At 50.1% G+C, this 23,513-nt stretch overlaps 1 protein-coding gene across 5 annotated transcripts in view; it reads right to left on the bottom strand.

Moving 5' to 3' along the window:
- The window catches only part of TP53BP2 (tumor protein p53 binding protein 2), an 86,213-nt gene that overhangs the window by 48,710 nt on the left and 13,990 nt on the right, over positions 1-23,513 (bottom strand). For all 5 annotated transcript variants that reach the window (XM_063919012.1, XM_063919011.1, XM_063919014.1 and 2 more), the window contains exon 3: positions 12,779-12,926. In XM_063919012.1, coding sequence (XP_063775082.1) covers positions 12,779-12,926 — 148 coding nt within the window. The remainder of the gene's footprint in view (positions 1-12,778; positions 12,927-23,513) is intronic.

Below are 23,513 nucleotides of genomic sequence, written 5' to 3'. Positions count from 1 at the left end.
CCTAGTTGAAATTCCTCTGTTGGGGCCTTTTTGGCCTCGCACCATGCAACATATTTCCGCCATATGCGGTGATAATGCTTTGCCGTAACATCTTTCCTGGCTTTAATAAGCGTAGGAATGACTTCTTCCGGAATACCCTTTTCCTTCAGGATCCGGCGTTCAACCGCCATGCCGTCAAACGCAGCCGCGGTAAGTCTTGGAACAGACAGGGCCCCTGCTGTAGCAGGTCCCGTCTGAGCGGCAGAGGCCACGGGTCCTCTGAGATCATCTCTTGAAGTTCCGGGTACCACGCTCGTCTTGGCCAATCCGGAACCACGAGAATTGTGTTTACTCCTCGCTTTCTTATTATTCTCAATACCTTTGGTATGAGAGGCAGAGGAGGGAATACATAAACCGACTGGTACACCCACGGTGTCACTAGAGCGTCCACAGCTATCGCCTGAGGGCCCCTTGACCTGGCGCAATATCTTTTTAACTTTTTGTTGAGGCGGGACGCCATCATGTCCACCTGTGGTTTTTCCCAACGGTTTACCAGCATCTGGAAGACTTCTGGATGAAGTCCCCACTCTCCCGGGTGGAGGTCGTGTCTGCTGAGGAAGTCTGCTTCCCAGTTGTCCACTCCCGGAATGAACACTGCTGACAGTGCTAGTACATGATTCTCCGCCCATCGGAGAATTCTTGTGGCTTCTGCCATTGCCATCCTGCTTCTTGTGCCTCCCTGTCGATTTACATGGGCGACTGCCGTGATGTTGTCTGACTGGATCAGCACCGGCTGGTGTAGGAGCAGGGATTTTGCTTGACTTAGGGCATTGTAAATGGCCCTTAGTTCCAGAGTATTTATGTGAAGGGAAGTTTCCTGACTCGACCATAGTCCTTCGAAGTTTCTTCCCCGTGTGACTGCCCCCCAGCCTCGAAGGCTGGCATCCGTGGTCACCAGGACCCAGTCCTGTATGCCGAACCTGCGGCCCTCCAGAAGATGGGCACTCTGCAGCCACCACAGTAGAGACACCCTGGTTCTTGGAGACAGGGTTATTAAGCGATGCATCTGAAGATGCGATCCGGACCACTTGTCCAATAGGTCCCACTGAAAGATTCTGGCATGGAACCTGCCAAAGGGAATTCTTTCGTAAGAAGCTACCATCTTTCCCAGGACCCGCGTGCAGTGATGCACCGATACCTGTTTTGGTTTCAGGAGGTCTCTGACTAGAGATGACAACTCCCTGGCTTTCTCCTCCGGGAGAAACACTTTTTTCTGGACTGTATCCAGGATCATACCCAGGAACAGTAGCCGTGTCGTCGGAACCAGCTGTGACTTTGGGATATTCAGAATCCAGCCGTGCTGGTGCAGCACTTCCTGAGATAGTGCTACTCCCACCAACAACTGTTCCTTGGATCTCGCCTTTATTAGGAGATCGTCCAAGTACGGGATAGTTAAAACTCCCTTTTTTCGAAGGAGTATCATCATTTCCGCCATAACCTTGGTAAATACCCTCGGTGCCGTGGACAGTCCAAACGGCAGCGTCTGGAATTGGTAATGGCAATCCTGTACCACAAATCTGAGGTACTCCTGGTGAGGATGGTAAATGGGGACATGCAAGTAAGCATCCTTGATGTCCAGGGATACCATGTAATCCCCCTCGTCCAGGCTTGCAATAACCGCCCTGAGCGATTCCATCTTGAACTTGAATTTTTTTATGTATGTGTTCAAGGATTTCAAATTTAAAATGGGTCTCACCGAACCGTCCGGTTTCGGCACCACAAATAGTGTGGAATAGTAACCCCGGCCTTGTTGAAGTAGGGGTACCTTGATTATCACCTGCTGGGAATACAGCTTGTGAATTGCCGCTAGCACCGCCTCCCTGTCTGAGGGAGCAATCGGCAAGGCAGATTTTAGGAACTGGTGGGGTGGAGACGCCTCGAATTCCAGTTTGTACCCCTGAGATACTATTTGAAGGATCCAGGGATCCACCTGTGAGCGAGCCCACTGATCGCTGAAATTCTTGAGGCGGCCCCCCACCGTACCTGGCTCCGCCTGTGGAGCCCCACCGTCATGCGGCGGACTTGGAAGAAGAAGCGGGGGAGGACTTTTGCTCCTGGGAACCTGCTGTTTGTTGCAGCCTTTTTCCCCTACCTCTGCCTCTGGACAGAAAAGACCCGCCTTTTCCACGCTTGTTTTTCTGGGTCCGAAAGGACTGAACCTGATAAAACGGTGCCTTCTTAGGCTGTGAGGGGACATGGGGTAAAAATGCTGACTTCCCAGACGTTGCTGTGGAAACTAGGTCCGAGAGACCATCCCCAAATAATTCCTCACCCTTATAAGGCAAAACTTCCATGTGCCTTTTAGAATCTGCATCTCCTGTCCACTGGCGAGTCCATAAGCCTCTCCTAGCAGAAATGGACAATGCACTTATTCTAGATGCCAGCCGGCAGATTTCCCTCTGTGCATCTCTCATATATAAGACTGAGTCTTTGATATGGTCTATGGTTAGCAGAATAGTGTCCCTGTCTAGGGTGTCAATATTTTCTGACAGGGAATCTGACCACGCAGCGGCAGCACTGAACATCCATGCTGACGCAATAGCTGGTCTAAGTATAATGCCTGTGTGTGTATATACAGACTTCAGGATCGCCTCCTGCTTTCTATCAGCAGGTTCCTTGAGGGCGGCCGTATCCGGAGACGGTAGTGCCACCTTTTTAGACAAACGTGTGAGCGCTTTATCCACCCTAGGAGGTGTTTCCCAACGTGACCTATCCTCTGGCGGGAAAGGGAACGCCATTAGTACCTTCTTAGGAATTACCAATTTTTTATCAGGGAAAGCCCACGCTTCTTCACACACTTCATTTAATTCATCTGAGGGGGGGAAAACTACGGGTAGTTTTTTCTCCCCAAACATAATACCCTTTTTAGTGGTACCTGTAGTTATATCAGAAATGTGTAACACCTCTTTCATTGCCTCAATCATGCAGTGAATGGCCTTAGTGAGCATCAGGTTAGACTCATTGTCGTCGACACTGGTGTCAGTATCAGTGTCGACATCTGGGTCTGCGGTCTGAGGTAGCGGGCGTTTCAGAGCCCCTGATGACCTTTGAGACGCCTGGACAGGCACGAGCTGAGAAGTCGGCTGTCCCACATTTGGCATGTCGTCAAATTTCTTATGTAAGGAGTCTATACGTGCACTCATTTCTTTCCATAAGCTCATCCACTCAGGTGTCTGCCCCGCAGGGGGTGACATCCCTTCTAAAGGCATCTGCTCCGTCTCCACATCATTATCCTCATCAAACATGTCGACACAGCCGTACCGACACACCGCACACACACAGGGAATGCTCCAACAGAGGACAGGACCCACAAAAGCCCTTTGGGGGGACAGAGTGAGAGTATGCCAGCACACACCAGAACGCTATATAATGCAGGGACTAACTGAGTTATGTCCCCTATAGCTGCTTTTTCTATATAAATGTATACTGCGCCTAAATTTAGTGCCCCCCCTCTCTTTTTTACCCTTTTCTGTAGTGTAGACTGCAGGGGAGAGCCAGGGAGCTTCCTTCCAGCGGAGCTGTGAGGGAAAAATGGCGCCAGTGTGCTGCAGGAGATAGCTCCGCCCCTTTTCCGCGGACTATTCTCCCGCTTTTTCCTATATTCTGGCAGGGGTATTTTCCACATATATAGCCTCTGGGGCTATATATTGTGGTATTTTTGCCAGCCAAGGTGTTATTATTGCTTCTCAGGGCGCCCCCCCCCCAGCGCCCTGCACCCTCAGTGACCGGAGTGTGAAGTGTGTGTGAGGAGCAATGGCGCACAGCTGCAGTGCTGTGCGCTACCTTGGTGAAGACTGATGTCTTCTGCCGCCGATTTTCCGGACCTCTTCTTGCTTCTGGCTCTGTAAGGGGGACGGCGGCGCGGCTCCGGGACCGAACATCATGGCTGGGCCTGCGGTCGATCCCTCTGGAGCTAATGGTGTTCAGTAGCCTAAGAAGCCCAAGCTGGCTGCAAGCAGGCAGGTTCGCTTCTTCTCCCCTTAGTCCCTCGCTGCAGTGAGCCTGTTGCCAGTAGGTCTCACTGAAAATAAAAAACCTAATTTCTATACTTTCTTTCTAAAGGCTCAGGAGAGCCCCTAGTGTGCATCCAACCTCGGCCGGGCACAAAATCTAACTGAGGCTTGGAGGAGGGTCATAGTGGGAAGAGCCAGTGCACACCAGGTAGTCATAAATCTTTCTAGAGTGCCCAGCCTCCTTCGGAGCCCGCTATTCCCCATGGTCCTTACGGAGTTCCCAGCATCCACTAGGACGTCAGAGAAACTACGGGTAGTTTTTTCTCTCCAAACATAATACCCTTTTTAGTGGTACCTGGGTTTATATCTGAAATGTGTAACACCTCTTTCATTGCCTCAATCATGCAGCGAATGGCCTTAATGGACATTAGATTAGACTCATCGTCGTCGACATCGGTATCAGTATCCGTGTCGACATCTGGGTCTGCCATCTGAGGTAGCGGGCGTTTTAGAGCCCCTGATGGCCTTTGAGACACCTGGGCAGGCACGAGCTGAGAAGCTGGCTGTCCCGCATTTGGCATGTCGTCAAATTTTTTGTGTAAGGAGTCGACACTTGCACGTAATTCCTTCCATAAAACCATCCACTCAGGTGTCTGCCCCGCAGGGGGTGACATCACTTCTACAGGCATCTGCTCCGCCTCCACATAATTTTTCTCCTCAAACATGTCGACACAGCCGTACCGACACACCGCACACACACCGGGAACGCTTTAACAGAGGACAGGACCCCACAGAAGCCCTTTGGGGAGACAGAGAGAGAGTATGCCAGCACACACCAGAGCGCTATATACTGCAGGGACTAACTGAATTATGTCCCCTATAGCTGCTGTTATATATACTGCGCCTAAATTTAGTGCCCCCCCATCTCTTTTTTACCCTTTTCTGTAGTGTAGACTGCAGGGGAGAGCCAGGGAGCTTCCTTCCAGCGGAACTGTGAGGGAAAATGGCGCCAGTGTGCTGAGGGAGATAGCTCCGCCCCTTTTTCGTGGACTATTCTCCCGCTTTTTTAAGGATTCTGGCAGGGGTAATTATCACATATATAGCCTCTGGGGCTATATATTGTGATTGTTTTGCCAGCCAAGGTGTTTTTATTGCTGCTCAGGGCGCGCCCCCCCCCCCCCCCCCCCCCCCCCCAGCGCCCTGCACCCTCAGTGACCGGAGTGTGTATGAGAAGCAATGGCGCACAGCTGCAGTGCTGTGCGCTACCTTGGTGAAGACAGAAGTCTTCATGCCGCCGATTTTCCGGACTTCTTCTTGCTTCTGGCTCTGTAAGGGGGACGGTGGCGCGGCTCCGGGACCGAACACCAAGGCCAGTTCCATGCGGTCGGTCCCTCTGGAGCTAATGGTGTCCAGTAGCCTAAGAAGCCCAAGCTAGCTGCAAGCAGGTAGGTTCGCTTCTTCTCCCCTTAGTCCCTCGTTGCAGTGAGCCTGTTGCCAGCAGCTCTCACTGTAAAATAAAAAACCTAAAATATACTTTCTTCTAAGAGCTCAGGAGAGCCCCTAGTGTGCATCCAGCTCGGCCGGGCACAAAAATCTAACTGAGGCTTGGAGGAGGGTCATAGTGGGAGGAGCCAGTGCACACCCGGTAGTCTAAAAGCTTTATTTTAGTTGTGCCCAGACTCCTGCGGAGCAGCTATTCCCCATGGTCCTTTCGGAGTTCCCAGCATCCACTAGGACGTTAGAGAAAATAAGAATTTACTTACCGATAATTCTATTTCTCATAGTCCGTAGTGGATGCTGGGAACTCCGTAAGGACCATGGGGGGATAGCGGCTCCGCAGGAGACTGGGCACAAAAGTAAAAGCTTTATGACTAGCTGGTGTGCACTGGCTCCTCCCCCTATGACCCTCCTCCAAGCCTCAGTTAGGATACTGTGCCCGGACGAGCGTACATAATAAGGAAGGATCTTGAATCCCGGGTAAGACTCATACCAGCCACACCAATCACACCGTACAACTTGTGATCTGAACCCAGTTAACAGTATGATAAACGTAGGAGCCTCTGAAAAGATGGCTCACAACAATAAACAACCCGATTTTTGTAACAATAACTATATACAAGTATTGCAGACAATCCGCACTTGGGATGGGCGCCCAGCATCCACTACGGACTATGAGAAATAGAATTATCGGTAAGTAAATTCTTATTTTCTCTGACGTCCTAGTGGATGCTGGGAACTCCGTAAGGACCATGGGGATTATACCAAAGCTCCCAAACGGGCGGGAGAGTGCGGATGACTCTGCAGCACCGAATGAGAGAACTCCAGGTCCTCCTCAGCCAGGGTATCGAATTTGTAAAATTTAGCAAACGTGTTTGCCCCTGACCAAGTAGCTGCTCTGCAAAGTTGTAAAGCCGAGACCCCTCGGGCAGCCGCCCAAGATGAGCCCACCTTCCTTGTGGAATGGGCTTTTACAGATTTTGGCTGTGGCAGGCCTGCCACAGAATGTGCAAGCTGAATCGTACTACAAATCCAACGAGCAATCGTCTGCTTAGAAGCAGGAGCACCCAGCTTGTTGGGTGCATACAGGATAAACAGCGAGTCAGATTTTCTGACTCCAGCCGTCCTGGAAACATATTTTCAGGGCCCTGACTACGTCCAGCAACTTGGAGTCCTCCAAGTCCCTAGTAGCCGCAGGCACCACAATAGGCTGGTTCATGTGAAACGCTGAAACCACCTTAGGTAGAAATTGAGGGCGAGTCCTCAGTTCTGCCCTGTCTGAATGAAAAATTAGGTAAGGGCTTTTATATGATAAAGCCGCCAATTCCGAGACACGCCTGGCTGAAGCCAGGGCTAACAGCATGACCACTTTCCATGTGAGATATTTTAATTCCACAGTGGTGAGTGGTTTAAACCAATGTGACTTTAGGAGACTCAACACTACATTGAGATCCCAAGGTGCCACTGGAGGCACAAAAGGAGGCTGTATATGCAGTACCCCTTTGACAAACGTCTGAACTTCAGGCACTGAAGCCAGTTCTTTTTGGAAGAATATTGACAGGGCCGAAATTTGAACCTTAATGGACCCTAATTTTAGGCCCATAGATAGTCCTGTTTGCAGGAAATGCAGGAAACGACCCAGTTGAAATTCCTCTGTAGGGGCCTTCTTGGCCTCACCCCACGCAACATATTTTCGCCAAATGCGGTGATAATGTTTCGCGGTTACATCCTTCCTGGCCTTGATCAGGGTAGGGATGACTTCATCTGGAATGCCTTTTTCCTTCAGGATCCGGCGTTCAACCTCCATGCCGTCAAACGCAGCCGCGGTAAGTCTTGGAACAGACAAGGTCCCTGCTGGAGCAGGTCCTTTCTTAGAGGTAGAGGCCACGGGTCCTCCGTGAGCATCTCTTGAAGTTCCGGGTACCAAGTCCTCCTTGGCCAATCCGGAGCCACGAGTATAGTTCTTACTCCTCTCCTTCTTATGATTCTCAATACTTTGGGTATGAGAGGCAGAGGAGGGAACACATACACTGACTGGTACACCCACGGTGTTACCAGAGCGTCCACCGCAATCGCCTGAGGGTCCCTTGACCAGGCGCAATATCTGTCTAGTTTCTTGTTGAGACGAGACGCCATCATGTCCACCTTTGGTTTTTCCCAACGGTTTACAATCACGTGGAAGACTTCTGGGTGAAGTCCCCACTCCCTCGGGTGGAGGTCGTGTCTGCTGAGGAAGTCTGCTTCCCAGTTGTCCACTCCCGGAATGAACACCGCTGACAGTGCTGTCACATAATTTTCCGCCCAGCGAAGAATTCTTGCAGCTTCTGCCATTGCCCTCCTGCTTCTTGTGCCGCCCTGTCTGTTTACGTGGGCGACTGCCGTGATGTTGTCCGATTGGATCAATACCGACTGACCCTGAAGCAGAGGCCTTGCTTGACTTAGGGCATTGTAAATTGCCCTTAGTTCCAGGATATTTATGTGAAGAGACGTTTCCATGCTTGACCACAAGCCCTGGAAATTTCTTCCCTGTGTGACTGCTCCCCCGCCTCTCAGGCTGGCATCCGTGGTCACCAGAATCCAGTCCTGAATGCCGAATCTGCGGCCCTCTAGAAGATGAGCACTCTGCAACCACCACAGGAGAGACACCCTTGTCCTTGGAGATAGGGTTATCCGCTGATGCATCTGAAGATGCGATCCGGACCATTTGTCCAGCAGATCCCACTGAAAAGTTCTTGCATGGAATCTTCCGAATGGAATCGCTTCGTAAGAAGCCACCATCTTTCCCAGGACCCTTGTGCATTGATGCACTGACACTTGTCCTGGTTTCAGGAGGTTCCTGACTAGCTCGGATAACTCCCTGGCCTTCTCCTCTGGGAGAAACACCTTTTTCTGGACTGTGTCCAGAATCATCCCTAGGAACAGTAGACGTGTTGTTGGAATCAGCTGCGATTTTGGAATATTTAGAATCCACCCGTGCTGACGTAGCACTACCTGAGATAGTGCTACTCCGACCTCTAACTGTTCCCTGGACCTTGCCCTTATCAGGAGATCGCCCAAGTAAGGGATAATTAAGACGCCTTTTCTTCGAAGAAGAATCATCATTTCGGCCATTACCTTGGTAAAGACCCGTGGTGCCGTGGACAATCCAAACGGCAGCGTCTGAAACTGATAATGACAGTTTTGTACCACAAACCTGAGGTACCCTTGGTGAGAAGGGTAGATTGGGACATGGAGATAAGCATCTTTGATGTCCAGAGACACCATATAGTCCCCTTCTTCCAGGTTCGCTATCACTGCTCTGAGTGACTCCATCTTGAATTTGAACCTTTTTATGTAAGTGTTCAATGATTTCAGATTTAAAATCGGTCTCACCGAGCCGTCCGGCTTCGGTACCACAAACAGCGTGGAGTAATACCCCTTTCCCTGTTGTAGGAGGGGTACCTTGATTATCACCTGCTGGGAATACAGCTTGTGAATAGCTTCCAATACTGCCTCCCTGTCGGAGGGAGACGTTGGTAGAGCAGACTTCAGGAACCGGCGAGGGGGAGACGTCTCGAATTCCAATTTGTACCCCTGTGATACTACCTGCAGGATCCAGGGGTCCACTTGCGAGTGAGCCCACTGCGCGTTGAAATTTTTGAGACGGGCCCCCACCGTGCCTGAGTCCGCTTGTAAAGCCCCAGCGTCATGCTGAAGACTTGGCAGAAGCGGGGGAGGGCTTCTGATCCTGGGAAGAGGCTGCCTGCTGCAGTCTTTTTCCCCTTCCTCTGCCCCGGGGCAGAAATGAGTGGCCTTTTGTCCGCTTGCCCTTATGGGGACGAAAGGACTGAGTTTGAAAAGACGGTGTCTTTTTCTGCTGAGAGGTGACCTGGGGTAAAAAGGTGGATTTCCCAGCCGTCGCCGTGGCCACCAGGTCCGATAGACCGACCCCAAATAACTCCTCCCCTTTATACGGCAAAACTTCCATATGCCGTTTGGAATCCGCATCACCTGACCACTGTCGTGTCCATAAACTTCTTCTGGCAGAAATGGACAGCGCACTTACTCTTGATGCCAGGGTGCAAATATCCCTCTGTGCATCTCGCATATATAGAAATGCATCCTTTAAATGCTCTATAGTCAATAATATACTGTCCCTATCCAGGGTATCAATATTTTCAGTCAGGGAATCCGACCAAGCCACTCCAGCGCTGCACATCCAGGCTGAGGCGATTGCTGGTCGTAGTATAACACCAGTATGTGTGTATATACCCTTTAGGATATTTTCCAGCTTTCTATCAGCTGGTTCCTTGAGGGCGGCCGTATCAGGAGACGGCAACGCCACTTGTTTTGATAAGCGTGTGAGCGCCTTATCTACCCTAGGGGGTGTTTCCCAACGCGCCCTAACCTCTGGCGGGAAAGGGTATAATGCCAATCATTTATTAGAAATCAGCAGTTTTTTTATCGGGGGAAACCCACGCTTTGTCACACACCTCATTTAATTCATCTGATTCAGGAAAAACTATGGGTAGTTTTTTCACACCCCACCTAATACCCCTTTTTGTGGTACTTGTAGTATCAGAAATGTTCAAAGCTTCCTTCATTGCCGTGATCATGTAACGTGTGGCCCTACTGGACATTACGTTTGTCTCGTCACCGTCGACGCTGGAGTCAGTATCCGTGTCTGGGTCTGTGTCGACCATCTGAGGTAACGGGCGCTTTAGAGCCCCTGACGGTGTTTGAGACGCCTGGACAGGCACTAACTGATTTGCCGGCTGTCTCATGTCGTCAACAGTTTTTTTGCAAAGTGCTGACACTGTCACGTAATTCCTTCCATACGACCATCCAGTCAGGTGTCGACTCCCTAGGGGGTGACATCACTATTACAGGCAATTGCTCCGCCTCCACATCATTTTCCTCCTCATACATGTCGACACAATCGTACCGACACACAGCACACACACAGGGAATGCTCTGATAGAGGACAGGACCCCACGAGCCCTTTGGGGAGACAGAGGGAGAGTTTGCCAGCACACACCAGAGCGCTATATATATACAGGGATAACCTTATATAAGTGTTTCTCCCTTCTATAGCTGCTGTATTTGTATTATCTGCCAATTAGTGCCCCCCCCTCTCTTGTTTTACCCTGATTCTGTAGCAGGACTGCAGGGGAGAGTCAGGGAGCCGTCCTTCCAGCGGAGCTGTGAGGGAAAATGGCGCTTGTGTGCTGAGGAGATAGGCTCCGCCCCCTTTTTGGCTGCCTTTTCTCCCGCTTTTTTTAGGAAAACTGGCAGGGGTTAAATGCATCCATATAGCCCAGGAGCTATATGTGATGCATTTCTGTAGCCATATAAGGTTTAAAACGTGTTTTATTGCGTCTCAGGGCGCTTTCCCCCAGCGCCCTGCACCCTCAGTGACCGGAGTGTGAAGTGTGCTGAGAGCAATGGCGCACAGCTGCAGTGCTGTGCGCTACCTTATTGAAGACAGGAACGTCTTCTGCCGCCGATTTTTCCGGACCTCTTCGCTCTTCTGGCTCTGTAAGGGGGCCGGCGGCGCGGCTCCGGGACCCATCCAAGCTGAGCCTGTGATCGTCCCTCTGGAGCTAATGTCCAGTAGCCAAGAAGCCCAATCCACTCTGCATGCAGGTGAGTTCGCTTCTTCTCCCCTTAGTCCCACGATGCAGTGAGCCTGTTGCCAGCAGGTCTCACTGAAAATAAAAAAAAACCTATTTAAACTTTTACTCTAAGCAGCTCAGGAGAGCTACCTAGCATGCACCCTTCTCGGCCGGGCACAAAAATCTAACTGAGGCTTGGAGGAGGGTCATAGGGGGAGGAGCCAGTGCACACCAGCTAGTCATAAAGCTTTTACTTTTGTGCCCAGTCTCCTGCGGAGCCGCTATCCCCCCATGGTCCTTACGGAGTTCCCAGCATCCACTAGGACGTCAGAGAAATAGATTTTAGCAAAGGAGACAAACATCGAAAACTTTGAATAATGGATCGGTAACAAAGAAACGTCTCGGTTGTTTTTTTATTTTGCATTTCTGCATTTTAAACTGAGCAATGGTAAAACTGGAATACAGGAATTACATAAATTTTATTCCGTAATGTAAGAAGAATTCTCGCTGCTGCCAGCGCTCTCTGCAATTATATTTTCAGCCACAGAACAATTTTCCATTTCCATTCTTAGAATACAGCTAAATCTTCCTCTCCCCCCTGAGCTATGACACCGGCCCCAGGAAGGGAAAGCCAGAAGTCCGTAGTACTTCCTGCACCTAGCACCATATAGCATTTAATGACACAGTGAGAGAATGCAGCATTGCGGACATCCAGGGTAACGAGGGCTGCTGCGTTATAACGTGCGGAGCAGAAACGCAGCCGAGCGCACACAACGTCCATTCCTAAACTTCAACATTTTTATAAAGTGTTTGCCAGAATAAAATGAAAACAGGTTTAAAAAGCGAAATCCGCTCTGCCAAGCTCAGCGCTCACATTCTGCCTATGAATAAAGGGAATTATTCTCAGCGAGTGCCAAAAGCTAAAGTATGAAGACAAAGACCCATTCTCCTCTGCTGGATACAGGGAACAGAAGAGCATTTCACAATCACCATCTATGCACACTTCCCTCGTCGCGGCATTGCATACACAGGTCCGTGAGAGACCAAACACACTGACATTAGGGAGGGGGGGTGGTTACCCCTCTATCGTGGCGGGTTCACTCACAGAGACTGCCTGGAAAACTGGCAAAGAGGCACAATGTTTGGGGGTCACCATCCAGCAGCCGCTCCCCCCCCGGGGGGAGCGCAGGTACACGGTCTGCAATTCTGTACAGATCCCCAACAGTGATGCATTTCATTAAATGACAAGGGAACGGCCTCACAGCTGTTCAGCAGCATCTGCTCTATATAACATGTACAGACTTCACACAACTGGTAAGACAATTTGTTGATGTACGCATAGGCCCCTGGGTATATATTAGACTGTCTGAACACATCTTGGGCCTTATCCAATAGCCTGTGAGATGCAGGCGCGGGCACGGGCACAATTACGGTGAGTTTGCCAATATTTTTAAAGGGGCAATAATTTCAAAGGAAAAACCATCCTTACGTTTAAATTATTGGGGTTTTAAAAACTTGGCTTAACTCTCTTTAGGTCACCTGATGCAGGTATGCCATAAGCCCAACACTTCAAAATATATTGCTTCATTTCAAAAAGGTGGAAATAGGTTTCTGCAAGTCTCCGATACACATCTGGCAGCATTAAAGACAGACTTCCATAGCGCGGAAGTACTCAGTAATGAATAGGAGCCATACCTGTGCCTCGCCACACTTCGGATAAATGGCACTCCGTCTCGCCCGGCTCCTTGCAAAGCTCCACCACCTCTCTGCAAGTGGTCTCGGGGGTGACCGGCACCTCTGTAAAATGTTGTTCGTTGTTGCTCAGATAAACCGTGAGGAACATCTGTGAAAGACAGAGACAAATATTATTAAATTAAGTGATAAAAAAACACATTCTGGAAGAAGACATATTTTGTAGATGAAAGAACCTATCGGTTCCACCCAGGAATGGCTGCATCCACGAGTGTACGCCACAGAACATGTACATTATTACTAGTACGGAGGACTACTGACCGCCCCTACACCGCTAGCTAGATTTCATTTTCAGGGGTTTGATTCCAAAAACACAACTTGCCAGGGCGGCGTTCGGTTCATATGTACTGTAAGACATTCACTATATTGACAATGAACAGGTCATTGTTATTTGCAGTCACTCTTTCCTGACGGCAACCCCTAAACTTCATGGAAATGTCAACATTAAAAGGTAACCGTGCCGGCCGTCGGCTGTCAAAACTGCAAACGCTGTCATACCGAACGGAGACAGAGTGACTGCATACCCCTGGGAGAAACAGGCTACGCAGAATTAACGGTAAAGGAGTCGGCCGCGTATACATCTGCTCCTTACAAAGCAGCGCTGTGTTATTATATGTGGCCTAGTGGTGCCGTGACAAACATGCCAATCGGGTACAGATCACAGGCGACGGCAGCAGCGACACTGCGGCCTAATCCAACGCTGCCTTTACCCAATGGGCCTAATCACTTCTACAGAGTTCAATGGGTGCAGAACTTCCAAGAAACATCCTCATGACTTCTACAAGTGCCCCGTCCCCGGAACGCTACCACGGCCAATGCCCCCATGGTGTCACAGGTCATGCATCGTCATTCGGCCCCTTCTGACCTCTGTAGTCACATCTCCCCTTCCCAGTTACCCCCCCCCCCCCCCCCCTTTCTGCCATTCATTATGCCTCATCCCAGCGCAGAGACAAGCTGGCAGTGAATCCTTTATTCTGAGTCACCGGCAGGCTGGTTCTCACGGATGGGAGCTGATAAGAATCCCCACCGTCCCAGCCACAGCGAGACCCAGCACGCGACACATATAGAGGGACCAGGGACAGATAAACTATTGCAATACTAACCACTGCGCTAGGCCCCCTGTACCTGTCCTGCTTCCCAAGCCAATGAAATGGGCTTGTTGGATTACATCAGAAAGCGCGACGGAATGTGCGGCCGCTATAAAAGTTAAGTAAAGATAAATGTTATTCATGAAGCAGTGAAGCCTGTGGAGAAGAACCAATCAGCATTGAAGTAACATTTATAATTTGCATACTATAAAATCATACAGAGCAGCTGAGTGGTTGCCACGGGCAACTTCTCCACTGGCATCACTTCTCCAGTTTTCACGGTTTCATGAATAGACCCCCCAAGTCGGTCCTGCAGCCCAGGAGTTCTGCGCCAGTGCGTTACAGACGCGATGACCGCACTCTTACTTGCCGTCAGAGTACAGTTTTTAAATGAAGCCAAGTATGACGTCTGCCACTCAAGACAATACTTGCTCCCGTGTAAGGTACACGCATGAGGTATACCTGTATAAACAGTGAACAATACAGAAAAGAGGGGAAATATTAGCTAATGAAGAGCTGTCAGGTTTAGACAAACAGTTCTCGTCAGCGCACACAAAAGGGCGAAGTGAGAACGGAGCAGGTGAGCTGTATGCGGTGTGACGGCAGGATTATGAAACCCATATATCCAGGATATTATTATAATAATAAATAAGAATTTACTCACCGGTAATTCTATTTCTCATAGTCCGTAGTGGATGCTGGGGACTCCGTAAGGACCATGGGGATTAGCGGCTCCGCAGGAGACTGGGCCCAACTATAAAGAAAGCTTTTAGACTACTGGTGTGCACTGGCTCCTCCCACTAAGACCCTCCTCCAGACTTTAGTTAGGATACTGTGCCCGGAAGAGCTGACACAATTAGGAAGGATTTTGAATCCCGGGTAAGACTCATACCAGCCACACCGTATAACTCGTGATACAATACCCAGTTAACAGCATGATAACAACTGAGCCTCTCAACAGATAGCTAAACAATAACCCTTTAGTTAAGCAATAACTATATACAAGTATTGCAGACAATCCGCACTTGGGATGGGCGCCCAGCATCCACTACGGACTATGAGAAATAGAATTACCGGTGAGTAAATTCTTATTTTCTCTAACGTCCTAAGTGGATGCTGGGGACTCCGTAAGGACCATGGGGATTATACCAAAGCTCCCGAACGGGCGGGAGAGTGCGGATGACTCTGCAGCACCGAATGAGAGAACTCAAGGTCCTCCTCAGCCAGGGTATCAAATTTGTAGAATTTTGCAAACGTGTTTGCCCCTGACCAAGTTGCAGCTCGGCAAAGTTGAAGAGCCGAGACCCCTCGGGCAGCCGCCCAAGAAGAGCCCACTTTCCTCGTGGAATGGGCTTTTACTGATTTAGGATGCGGCAGTCCAGCCGCAGAATGTGCAAGCTGAATTGTACTACAGATCCAGCGAGCAATAGTCTGCTTAGAAGTAGGTGCACCCAACTTGTTGGGCGCATACAGGATAAAGAGCGAGTCAGTCTTCCTGACTCCAGCTGTCCTGGAAACATAAATTTTTAGGGCCCTGACTACATCCAACAACTTGGAAGCCTCCAAGTCATTTGTAGCCGCAGGCACCACGATAGGTTGGTTCAGATGAAAAGCCGATACCACTTTTGGGAGAAACTGGGGACGAGTCCTCAATTCTGCCCTATCCATATGGAAAATCAGATAAGGGCTTTTACATGACAAAGCCGCCAACTCTGAAACACGCCTGGCCGAAGCCAAGGCCAATAACATGACCACCTTCCACGTGAGATATTTCAAATCCACGGTTTTCAGTGGCTCAAACCAATGTGACTTTAGGAAATCCAACACCACGTTGAGATCCCAAGGTGCCACTGGAGGCACAAAAGGGGGCTGAATATGCAGCACTCCCTTAACAAAAGTCTGAACTTCAGGTAGTGAAGCCAGTTCTCTCTGGAAGAAAATCGATAGAGCCGAAATCTGGACCTTAATGGAACCCAATTTAAGGCCCATAGTCACCCCTGACTGTAGGAAGTGCAGGAACCGGCCCAGCTGAAATTCTTCCGTTGGAGCCTTCCTGGCCTCACACCACGCAACATATTTCCGCCATATGCGGTGATAATGGTTTGCGGTTACTTCTTTCCTAGCTTTAATCAGCGTAGGAATGACTTCCTCCGGAATGCCCTTTTCCTTCAGGATCCGGTGTTCAACCGCCATGCCGTCAAACGCAGCCGCGGTAAGTCTTGGAACAGACAGGGCCCCTGCTGCAGCAGGTCTTGTCTGAGCGGTAGAGGCCATGGGTCCTCTGACATCATTTCTTGAAGTTCCGGATACCACGCTCTTCTTGGCCAATCAGGAACAATGAGTATAGTTCTTACTCCTCTTCTCCTTATTATCCTCAGTACCTTTGGTATGAGAGGAAGAGGAGGGAACACATAACACCGTGGGTGTACCGATCGGTTTACCAGAGCGTCCACAGCTATCGCCTGCGGGTCTCTCGACCTGGCGCAATATTTTTCTAGCTTTTTGTTTAGGCGGGACGCCATCATGTCCACCTGTGGTTTTTCCCACTGGTTTACAATCATTTGAAAGACTTCTGGATGAAGTCCCCACTCTCCCGGGTGGAGGTCGTGCCTGCTGAGGAAGTCTGCTTCCCAGTTGTCCACTCCCGGAATGAACACTGCTGACAGTGCTAACACGTGATTTTCCGCCCATCGGAGAATCCTTGTGGCTTCTGCCATCGCCGTCCTGCTTCTCGTGCCGCCCTGTCGATTTACATGGGCGACCGCCGTGATGTTGTCTGCCTGGATCAGTACCGGCTGGTTTTGAAGCAGGGGTTTTGCCTGACTTAGGGCATTGTAAATGGCCCTTAGTTCCAGAATATTTATGTGCAGGGAAGTCTCCTGACTTGACCATAGTCCTTGGAAGTTTCTTCCCTGTGTGACTGCTCTCCAGCCTCGAAGGCTGGCATCCGTGGTCACCAGGACCCAGTCCTGTATGCCGAATCTGCGGCCCTCTTGAAGATGAACACTCTGCAGCCACCACAGCAGAGACACCCTTGTCCTCGGAGACAGGGTTATCAGACGATGCATCTGAAGATGCGATCCGGACCACTTGTCCAACAGGTCCCACTGAAAGGTTCTTGCATGAAACCTGCCGAATGGAATCGCTTCGTAGGAAGCTACCATTTTTCCCAGGATCCGCGTGCAGTGATGCACCGACACCTGTTTTGGTTTTAGGAGGCCTCTGACTAGAGATGACAGCTCCTTGGCCTTTTCCTCCGGGAGAAACACTTTTCTCTGTTCTGTGTCCAGAACCATCCCTAGGAACAGCAGGCGTGTCGTAGGGACCAGCTGTGACTTTGGAATGTTTAGAATCCAGCGGTGCTGTTGTAGCACTTCACGAGATAGGCTACCCCTACCAACAACTGCTCTCTGGACCTCACCTTTATCAGGAGATCGTCCAAGTACGGGATAATTAAAACTCCCTTCCTTCGAAGGAGTATCATCATTTCCGCCATTACCTTGGTAAAGACCCTCGGAGCCGTGGAGAGACCGAACGGCAACATCTGGAATTGGTAATGACAATCTTGTACCACAAACCTGAGGTACTCCTGGTGAGGATGGTAAATGGGGACATGTAGGTAAGCATCCTTGATGTCCAGAGATACCATGTAATCCCCCTCGTCCAGGCTTGCAATAACCGCCCTGAGCGATTCCATCTTGAACTTGAATTTTTTTATATACGTGTTCAAGGATTTCAAATTTAAAATGGGTCTCACCGAACCGTCCGGTTTCGGTACCACAAACATTGTGGAATAGTAACCCCTTCCTTGTTGAAGTAGGGGCACCTTTACTATCACTTGTTGTGAATACAGCTTTTGAATTGCCTGTAACACTGCCTCCCTGCCTGAGGGAGTGGTTGGCAAGGCAGATTTGAGGAAACGGCGGGGGGGAGACGTCTCGAATTCCAGTTTGTACCCCTGAGATACTACTTGAAGAATCCAGGGATCCACCCGTGAGCGAGCCCACTGATTGCTGAAATTTTTGAGAGGGGCCTCCACCATACCTGGCTCCGCCTGTGGAGCCCCAGCGTCATGCTGTGGACTTAGAGGAAGCGGGGGAGGACTTTTGCTCCTGGGAACTGGCTGTATGCTGCAGCTTTTTCCCTCTACCTCTGCCTCTGGGCAGAAAGGACGCGCCTTTAACCCGCTTGCCCCTATTGGGCCGCAAGGACTGTACCTGATAATACGGTGCTTTCTTTGGTTGTGAGGGAACATGGGGTAAAAATGTAGACTTCCCAGCTGTTGCTGTGGAAACGAGGTCCGAGAGACCATCCCCGAACAATTCCTCATCCTTATAAGGCAGAACTTCCATGTGTCGTTTGGAATCTGCATCACCTGTCCGCTGCCGAGTCCATAACCCTCTCCTGGCAGAAATGGACATTGCACTAATTTTGGATGCCAGTCGGCAAATATCCCTCTGTGCATCCCTCATGTATAAAAGTGCGTCTTTTATATGCTCTACGTTTAGCAAAATAGTGTCCCTGTCTAGGGTATCTATATTTTCTGACAGGGAATCTGACCACGCAGCAGCAGCAGCACTGCACATCCAGGCTGAAGCTATAGCCGGTCTCAATAGAACACCTGTGTGTGTATATATAGACTTCAGGATAGCCTCCTGCTTTCTATCAGCAGATTCCTTCAGGGCGGCCGTATCCGGAGACGGTAGTGCCACCTTCTTTGACAAGCGTGTGAGCGCTTTATCCACCCTAGGGGATGTTTCCCAGCGTGACCTATCCTCTGGCGGGAAAGGGTACGCCATTAGTAACCTCTTAGAAATGACCAGCTTTTTATCAGGGGAAGCCCACGCTTCTTCACACACTTCATTTAACTCTTCAGATGGAGGAAAAGCTACTGGTAGTTTTTTCTTTCCAAACATTATACCCTTTTTTGTGGTACCGGGGGTAACATCAGAAATGTGCAACACATTTTTCATTGCCTCAATCATGTAACGTGTGGCCCTACTGGAAGTTACATTAGTCTCCTCCTCGTCGACACTGGAGTCAGTATCCGTGTCGACAACTGTGTCAACCATCTGAGGTAGCGGGTGTTTTAGAGCCCCTGATGGCTTTTGAGACGCCTGGGCAGACACAGGCTGAGAAGCCGGCTGTCCCACATTTGGTATGTCGTCAAACCTTTTATGTAAGGAGTCGACACTATCACGTAATTCCTTCCACAGCACCATCCACTCAGGTGTCGACGCCGCAGGGGGTGACATCACATTTACAGGCATCTGCTCCGCCTCCACATAAGCCTCCTCATCAAACATGTCGACACAGCCGTACCGACACACCGCAAACACACAGGGAATGCTCTGACAGAGGACAGGACCCCACAAAGCCCTTTGGGGAGACAGAGAGAGAGTATGCCAGCACACACCAGAGCGCTATATAACACTGGGATCCCACTATCAATGAATGTTTTCCCTATAGCTGCTTTTTTATATATCTTATGTATATATAATATCTATACTGCGCCTAAATTTAGTGCCCCCCCTCTCTTTTTTACCCTTGTGTAGTATTCAGACTGCAGGGGAGAGCCAGGGAGCTTCCTTCCAGCGGAACTGTGAGGGAAAAATGGCACCAGTGTGCTGAGGGAGAAGCCCCGCCCCCTTTTCGGCGGACTTTCTCTAGCTTTTTCTGTAATACTGGCAGGGGTAATTTTACATCTATATAGCCTCTAGGACTATATATGATGTATATTTGCCAGCCAAGGTGTTATTTATTGCCCTCAGGGCGCCCCCCCCAGCGCCCTGCACCCATCGGTGACCGAAGTGTGAGGTGTACATGAGGAGCAATGGCGCACAGCTGCAGTGCTGTGCGCTACCTTGGTGAAGACCGAAGTCTTCTGCCGCCGATTTTCCGGACCTCTTCGTTGCTTCTGGCTCTGTAAGGGGGACGGCGGCGCGGCTCCGGGAACGAACACCAAGGTCGGGTCCTGCGGTCGATCCCTCTGGAGCTAATGGCGTCCAGTAGCCTAAGAAGCCCAAACTACCACCTGTTAGGTAGGTTCGCTTCTTCTCCCCTTAGTCCCTCGCTGCAGTGAGTCTGTTGCCAGCAGATCTCACTGAAAATAAAAAAACTAAATATACTTTCTTTCTAGGTGCTCAGGAGAGCCCCTAGTGTGCATCCAGCTCAGCCGGGCACAAGAATCTAACTGAAGTCTGGAGGAGGGTCTTAGTGGGAGGAGCCAGTGCACACCAGTAGTCTAAAAGCTTTCTTTATAGTTGTGCCCAGTCTCCTGCGGAGCCGCTAATCCCCATGGTCCTTACGGAGTCCCCAGCATCCACTTAGGACGTTAGAGAAATAATAATAATAATGCACCCTTACACGCGTTACATGGAGAACCAGGCCCTTTTATTACAGCTACTGTGAGATTGTCGGCAAGCGCGCAGCAATTACCGCCGCTAAGGCTGCACAAATCTGCAGAAACTTCATATAGAAAGTGGGACATTCCTACTCGGCAGATATTATTCTGTCAGCTAAGCGGAACAGGGAATTTGCAGAGATCAGCAATTATGAATATAAAGCTTTACATTATCGCTGCAAACACAGGATGGTCCGATTCCCACCCCACCCCCATTTCCCATAGGCTACCAGCCCCGCACTGCCATTTTGGCCTGTACAGTAGGTAACAAAATGGTCCCCCTGGCGTGATAACTCTTGCAAATCAATGCGCCCTGCGGAGCGGGGATTTATGCCGCGGAGCAGCCCTTTGCGGGTTCCAGAAATGATTTCCAAGGTCTGCACATGACGACTGTACAATAAAGTAATCACACAACATGCAGATCGTCTCTCCATCTCATCCTAGGAAAAGAACCATCTGCCTCAACACCGATAGCGGCTCCACGCACAACATATCCATGTGTAATGTATCCACATTGGAGGATTTACAGTCACATGATAGTCACATACAGCTGACACAGACATGCCTTCCGGAAGCTGTCTTCTCTCAAATGAGGATCACATGTTTGAAATCATAGAAAATAGATTAACAAACCACGCAATAAGAGATTAGATAATACATTACACCGCTCATTCTGCAGCATCACAAGATGATAATGTTAGTGCCTCGCTCTGCCTTACAAGGGATGCATCAATGGTACAGGCAAATGGTATAATCCGGGTATTGTGCAGACGCATGTTCAAACTGCGCAGTCTTCAAAATTCACTCATTTTACATGCAAGCAGATCCTGAGTTGTCCTCCCACCCCACCTCTACCTCGCACCCCCCACCTCGCAACCCCCACCCTTGTGGTGGTTTCCAGTGCCACATTGGTGAAGCAGAGTACTCCAGAACCTGGGATGAAGCTAGTATGGGACCCGCACAGCTCTGAATGGGAGTACTCCAGCATCAAGGATGAAGCTAGCTTGGGACTTGCACTGACCTGAATGGGAGTACTCCAGTACCAGGGATGAAGCTAGTATGGGACCCGCACAGCTCTGAATGAGAGTACTCCAGTACCAGGGATGAAGCTAGCATGGGACCTACACAGATCTGAAGGAGAGTACTCCAGTACCAGGGATGAAGCTAGCATGGGACCCCCACAGATCTGAAGGAGAGTACTCCAGTACTAGGGATGAAGCTAGCATGGGACCTACACAGATCTGAAGGAGAGTACTCCAGTACCAGGGATGAAGCTAGCATGGGACCTACACAGATCTGAAGGAGAGTACTCCAGTACCAGGGATGAAGCTAGCATGGGACCTACACAGATCTGAAGGAGAGTACTCCAGTACCAGGGATGAAGCTAGCATGGGACCAGCACAGATCTGAATGGGAGTACGCCAGTAATAGGGATGAAGCTAGTATGGGGATACTCCAGTAACAGGGATGAAGCTAGTACGGGAGACGCACAGCTCTGAATGGGAGTACTCCAGTACCAGGGATGAAGCTAGTATGGGACCCACACAGCTCTGAATGGGAGTACTCCAGTACTAGGGATGAAGCTAGCATGGGACCCACACAGATCTGAAGGAGAGTACTCCAGTACCAGGGATGAAGCTAGTATGGAAGCAGCACAGCTCTGAATGGGAGTACTCCAGTAATAGGGATGAAGCTAGTATGGGGATACTCCAGTACCAGGGATGAAGCTAGTATGGGAGCCGCACAGCTCTGATTGGGAGTACTCCAGTACCAGGGATGAAGCTAGCATGGGACCAGCACAGATCTGAATGAGAGTACGCCAGTAATAGGGATGAAGCTAGTATGGGGATACTCCAGTAACAGGGATGAAGCTAGTACGGGAGACGCACAGCTCTGAATGGGAGTACTCCAGTACCAGGGATAAAGCTAGTATGGGACCCACACAGCTCTGAATGGGAGTACTCCAGTACTAGGGATGAAGCTAGCATGGGACCCACACAGATCTGAAGGAGAGTACTCCAGTACCAGGGATGAAGCTAGTATGGAAGCAGCACAGCTCTAAACGGGAGTACTCCAGTAATAGGGATGAAGCTAGTATGGGGATACTCCAGTACCAGGGATGAAGCTAGTATGGGAGCCGCACAGCTCGGAATGGGAGTACTCCAGTTCCAGGGATGAAGCTAGTATGGGAGCCGCGCAGCTCTGAATGGGAGTACTCCAGTTCCAGGGATGAAGCTAGTATGGGAGCCGCACAGCTCTGAATGGGAGTACTCCAGTTCCAGGGATGAAGCTAGTATGGGAGCCGCACAGCTCTGAATGGGGGTACTCCAGTACCAGGGATGAAGCTAGCATGGCACCTGCACAGATCTGAATGGGAGTACTCCAGTATCAGGGTTGAGCTAGTATGGGGATACTCCAGTACCAGGGATGAAGCTAGTATGGGACATGCACAGCTCTGAGTGGGAGTACTCCAGTAATAGGGATGAAGCTAGTATGGGACCCGTACAGCTCTGAATGGGAGTACTCCAGTACCAAGGATGAAGCTAGCGTGGGACCCGCACAGCTCTGAATGAGAGTACTCCAGTAATAGGGATGAAGCTAGCATGGCACCTGCACAGATCTGAATGGGAGTACTCCAGTACCAGGGATGAAGCTAGCATGGCACCTGCACAGATCTGAATGGGAGTACTCCAGTACCAGGGATGAAGCTAGCATGGAACCCGCACAGCTCTGAATGGGAGTATTCCAGTAACAGGGATGAAGCTAGCATGGGACCTGCACAGCTCTGAATGGGAGTACTCCAGTAACAGGGGTGAAGCTAGCATGGGACATTGTGTCCTAGTGATTAGTACTCTCCCACCAAGTCAAAGTACCCTATACCTCTGCCTGGGGGAGAGCCCAGCACATGAACAGGGTGCTAAACAAAATGCTCTTTCTGAAGGCGAATATGGTTCTGGGGTGGACAACACTATGTAGTAAATATAACAATGATCAGAGGACATGGAGATAACAAGCTAGGAAAGATTTCATTTCTTACCCACCTAGTAGTGCCCTGGGAACGGCTCGACGCCCTGCCCCAAAGAAGCCTTGTCATGAACACTAGCCTTATGCTTATTTGTTTCTTTCCTGCATATTTCTTTTCCGGGAGCCCTTTAACTGGTGGGTGGTAGGGACAGACCACAGATCA

This window comes from Pseudophryne corroboree, chromosome 4, assembly GCF_028390025.1.
Source record: "Pseudophryne corroboree isolate aPseCor3 chromosome 4, aPseCor3.hap2, whole genome shotgun sequence".
NCBI lineage: Eukaryota > Metazoa > Chordata > Amphibia > Anura > Myobatrachidae > Pseudophryne > Pseudophryne corroboree.
The sequence above is the reverse complement of the archived record's forward strand: the minus strand, read 5'-3'. Positions and strand labels throughout refer to the sequence as shown.